The sequence below is a fragment of the Austrofundulus limnaeus genome, unplaced genomic scaffold (genome assembly GCF_001266775.1).
Source record: "Austrofundulus limnaeus strain Quisiro unplaced genomic scaffold, Austrofundulus_limnaeus-1.0 Scaffold25, whole genome shotgun sequence".
Taxonomy (NCBI): domain Eukaryota; kingdom Metazoa; phylum Chordata; class Actinopteri; order Cyprinodontiformes; family Rivulidae; genus Austrofundulus; species Austrofundulus limnaeus.
The window spans coordinates 2,211,322-2,216,556 of NW_013952427.1; the positions used below are offsets into that span (position 1 = coordinate 2,211,322).

The 5,235-nt window shown below is 40.3% G+C and overlaps 1 protein-coding gene across 19 annotated transcripts in view; it reads right to left on the reverse strand.

Moving 5' to 3' along the window:
- celf5a (cugbp, Elav-like family member 5a) overlaps positions 1-5,235 on the reverse strand; it is a 302,579-nt gene that overhangs the window by 16,065 nt on the left and 281,279 nt on the right. For 12 of the 19 annotated variants that reach the window (XM_014004581.1, XM_014004595.1, XM_014004582.1 and 9 more), the window contains exon 8: positions 1,533-1,748. In XM_014004581.1, the coding sequence (XP_013860035.1) occupies positions 1,533-1,748 (216 nt within the window). The remainder of the gene's footprint in view (positions 1-1,532; positions 1,749-5,235) is intronic. The other 7 variants (XM_014004594.1, XM_014004589.1, XM_014004593.1 and 4 more) reach the window with 1 other exon arrangement.

Below are 5,235 nucleotides of genomic sequence, written 5' to 3' on the forward strand. Positions count from 1 at the left end.
CACAAAGAGGGAAAGAGGGACAAAAACAAGGGGACGTTGAACCCCGCTTGCACTCACTACACTCAAAAAACAAATTGTTGGATTTTCTTAACTCACATCAACAATGTCCACTTAACTGAGTTGATTAAGTCCAACATAACTTTCACAATTGATTTCAATGTAATTGTGCAAATTGCTTTAGATTTTTTTCAACTCAGTTAGTTTAGTGGAAGTTGTTGACATAACTTGGTTAAATAAATCCAACAATCTGTTTTTTGAGTGTACATACACATAACACAACACCTAAGAATTACAGCATCCAAACCAATAAGTCAGGTGATGGGGCATGTCCTCTATGAACAATAGAGCTGATCAAGCCTATTGTTAGGCGATAGCCCTCTTTTGCATGTGACTAACCTGTTTGTCCAGGTGGAGGCAGTGCTTATACGGCTGAGTTCACCTGAAACTCATCAGACTGAAGAAGTCTCTTGGAGGAGAGACTAAATGTTTCACTAAAGAAGAACCCATCCAGAGGACCTACTGATTTTTTTCTTTTTGATTTTTTTCTACCTGGATTACTGAGATGCATCAGGACAATTCATATACAGCTCCAACTGCACATTACGAATGACTTTTGGTATTTCAGGAATTTATACTTCTTGAGATATTTAGCATTTTTTTCATTTTTGCTCTCATCCTTTAAAATAGTTAAACCTTTAAAGCCCTTCTTGTTTCACCAGTATTAGTGTTTTAGCTATATTTCTGCTAATTACACTCTTTTGTGCTTCTATCAGCTTCTTCCCACCAGTTTAAGCTTTTTATACTTCTTTCAGTTGTTTTGAGAAATTTAAGCTAACTTTAGCTATTTTCAACCAATTTTCAGCTAAATTCACCTTTTTGTGATACTTTTTCTTTCAGCTGCTTAATTCAGCAAAGGTGCTTCTTTGTACTAGATTCAGATTTTTTAGCTACTTTTTTTCAACCTTTCTGCTAATTTCAGTTTGTGTCTATTTTTTTTTATCACAAATTGCCAATTTGCTGTACATTTTTCCTTTTTTTCAGCAAAAATGTTTCAGCATTAAGCACAGAAAATGTTAATTCTTTAGTTATCTCATTGCTCTTGCACCTCTCACCTGTGTATTACTGTACATTGGTAATGGCTTGCTGGAGGGTGCAAGCAGCGGCGGGGCTATGGGTGGAGTAGGGCGGCAGGCCGTTTGTGTACACTGTCTCCACGGCAGGGTGTCCGCTGGGCAATGTAAACCACTTTTTAAGTAATTTTCAGCTATTTTTAGCTCTTTTTGTGATAATTTAGCTATGTTTTGCAACTGCTTAATTCTGCAAATGTGTTTTTTTGCAAGATTCATTTTTTAAGCAATTCTTTTAGCAACTTTTCTACTAATTTTAGCTTGTTTTGCTACTTTCCAACAAATTACAAACATTTTGTGCATCTTTTTTTTCTGCAAAAAATGGTTCAGGATTAAGAATTCATGGTCCATTTTCGTGGAAAATGCCAACTCTTGTCATCTCATAGCTCTTGCAGCACCTCTCACCTGTGTATTGCTGTACACCGGTAAAGGCTTGCTGGAGGGTGTCAGCAGCGGTGGGGCTCTGGGTGGAATAGGGCGGCAGGCCGTTTGTGTACACCGTCTCCACAGCAGGGTGTCCGTTGGGCTGATGAGGGATGCCAGTGAAGCCATTGACGATGGGCGTGACGATGCTGGGAACAGCGGAGGTGGTAATGCTGGCTGGTGGAGAGCTGAGGCCTGCTGGAAGGAAGGTTCAGCGTTACTGCATCAGGAGCACAGCGTCTGCGTGAACTTGTGTGACACAGACACACACAAAATAGTTTAAATGCACAAATCTGCATGCAACCACACACCGACTGACGCACATTACGCACACAACAAGATTTACTGCACCCTCTGTCTAATGCAAGGACACGTGTGGGACGTGAGTCTGTCACATATCTGCCGTTTGTCGGAACACATCCTGCTGAATAGCTTGGAAGTCAACCTGTGAAAAATGACCCTGTSTGTTGTGTTTGTGCGATATCCTGCTGGCTCCTATTGCTCAAGATGATGAAACCACTATGCAACTTCAGAGGGGGAAATAAATGGGGGGAAAAAAGGGAAAAAAATGATCTGGTCTAGATAGAAGCAGATTACAGAGGGAGATTGGCCTGAATGAGCAGGTGTTGCTCGTATTCAAAGAAGCCTCTTACTTTAAAAAAACCACAACAAGCCAAAACAACAACAGTTGGCAGTTTGACAAATGGCTGGCTCACAACATATATGGGACATGCTTGACAGGCTGCTGCAGAAAGGTTCATGAGTGGAATCGAAATCGGACGCATCCCATTTTCTTCCATTCAGCGCATTTTAAACCAACTCCCGGTTGGGAAGTGCCTCTAATTATGCCGGCAATTTTGAAGTGCCCGTTCTGAGCAGAATCTCACTTTGTGATGGTCTCCATAAAAGGGTCTTCTCTGCAGCAAAAGCCTCCGTGTCAGTTAAAGTACGGCTCTCTAGAGGACCACTTCTTAATCTTGAAAGCCTGATTGGACAGGCAACCCGGGTTGTCAGGGAAACCCGTAAACATGTCATATCCCCACAATCTGTTACTGCAGTGAGGACCCTGCTGTGAGTGGCAGTTTAGAGATGCTAAACAATCAAAACATGCGCTAGGATGGGCTATAAAAAAGCTGGACAAATACACACTTTAATCAGACTACATGTGTGGGCTTCTTATTCTCTACACTTGATTTCCTGTATTCTTTGCTCTCCTCTGCTCCTTATCTTTCTTTTTCAGCATATAAACCTTTGAGAAGGCTGACAGTTGCTCAAACAACTGAGGTGACCAGGGGAATTGCTCCAGTCCAGCGAGAGCTGTTGTGTCTTTTGCACAGGTTTTCTTCCTTTTCTTTTATTTCCTTCTTCATCTTTTTGTTTTAAGAGGACTGCGATTACTTGTTTCCTGCAAAGCTGTGATGAATTAGACTGCAGCTTCAGCTCATTCTCCTACCAGGACCCAGGAGACTTTAGCTCCTACTTTGAGGGCTCGAGGCAGCTAGTCCGCTCAGGCCACACGCACTCTACTGTACCGCCAGATAATGCATCCTCTCCATCATCAAGTAAATTCATTTTCCAAAGCTTAGCAGTGCTGTGGGAGCTCAGGTCTACAGGCAGCAGCTGAGGAGATAGTAACTGTAAAAGCTGCACAGTGTGGGCCTTTTGCATGCAACTACAGTTCCAGGGTCAGAAGTGGAACCAGGTTTTTGTAATAAAGGAGAACAGTTCAGTTTGGTCATCTTGTAATAATAGTTACAGTAAAACATATTACAAAAAAATACTATTATAGAAATTAATACAGAAAAAAGAAGTAATAGGACACATTTTCCTCTTTTCACTACATTTATGTAGATCTTGTATGGGGCACCAGATCTGTTTAATGACCAGTACCAACTGAGCAAACCTTATAAGAGTTCAGTCTACTGTATATGTTACCTAATTTATTCACCCTTTTAACAATCAGAACTCAACCACCAAGGATGAATTTGTCTTTAAAAATGTATTACAAGTATAATCTAAAACAATGAATTCAAAACCTAATATTCCGAGTCAGGCCTTTCATGATTAAGCCTTGGAACAAGATCATGTAATGATATGAAATTATAACCTTATATTGACTATTTGCATGTGAYGTCACGCTCTTCACGTGCCGCCATGATGGATGCCAAAACAACCTATGAGCTTGTAAACTCCTGTACAGCTTATCAAAAAACAGACAGTTGGTAGACAGTGTGTCCTCACAATAAACCAAAACAACCCCCCCACACACACTTACACATCCTCCAAGCAATATTTAAAATAAAAAGCAAATATGTTCAACCTAATAATTGACTGTTGATGTCTGAATCAATTAATAAACAGACCTGAACTTTAACAACTAAATGTTTATCTTTTATTCTGAGCATGCTGTTGACGCGTTTTTTTAAATTTATTTATTTTCCCCCTGCTTCGCGTCGCTACAATTTTCCACGGGTTTGTGCTGTCAGAAAGAAAGATTACAAGTTTCTGAGAGCTAATAACGAGCACTTCACAGTCAACCTGCTGCTGCATTAAGCTGTGAAACAGCTCCTGTGTTTCTGCTCCACAGACACCACATGGACAGGTGAGCTCACAGCTCTCCTCCTCTCATGCAGGACAGATCTGCCTAAACTGGGATGGTTAAAAACTTTTTTTTCTTTTTATAAACGGCAGATATCCGTCTCGCTGAAAGAGAACTTTAAACCTTGTCCATTTTACTTGTTGGCTATGTCCAACTTTTGTAAATACAGCTGTCTATAGCCATGTTTACATCCTATTGTAGGGTAAATTTTGAGCAAATTTTTAAAATGTCAAAAAAAAAAACATTACATAAAACAAGAAATGCGAATTAGGTGACTCAACCAGGCTAAGTGTAATTATGTTAGATGTTGACGTTACACAAGGTTGTAATACACAGGAAGTAGAGGTGGAAAACTAGCAGGGGCCACACATCTTGGGACAATGGAGAGAGGTTTTCAGGAATGTGCTGCTATCAGGTAAGTTGTAATTGTTCTGTCATATCAACTATTGGCGATGTTACATGCTGTTTGGAGACAGAGAAAAATAAATGTAATTGTGTTTGCAGAATTGAAATATCCAGGAAGACGTGGACAGTGAGAACAGCTGATCAGTCATGGTAAATGTTTGATACGTCAGAACTTATTTGGCAAATGTGTTTTCATCTCTCCTTTTGCACATTTAAGTCTATTTTGGAAAATCTAAAAAACACCTAAAGTGAGCGTAAAAACGTTTTTGCATAACTGAGGACGTTTTTTTCCAATTTAGCTGTTTCCATCAGCCTTTTCTAATGCAATGCTTGAAAGCTTTGACGGAAACACGGCTTATGAGCTCCAACTAGGTGTGGTACTTCCACAGACAAATGAGCTTGACTTGAACAAGTAGAAGCCGTGGCTGTAATGGCAAAAACAACTTGGGAAAACAGTCGCAGTCAACACCCCTCTCCCTCATTTCCAACGTCCGTCATGGCGCCTCCATGAGGTGACATAGTTGCAAAGGGTCAACACCCACTTGGTCAAATTTTGTAATTAACAACAAGCAAAGTCACTGATGCTGTGAGCTCTTACTGCAGCTTTTGCAACACCAAACTTAAAGAGTAACTTACCCCAAAATTAACGTTTTTTAGCTGATAAACTGTCTAGAATGTGTC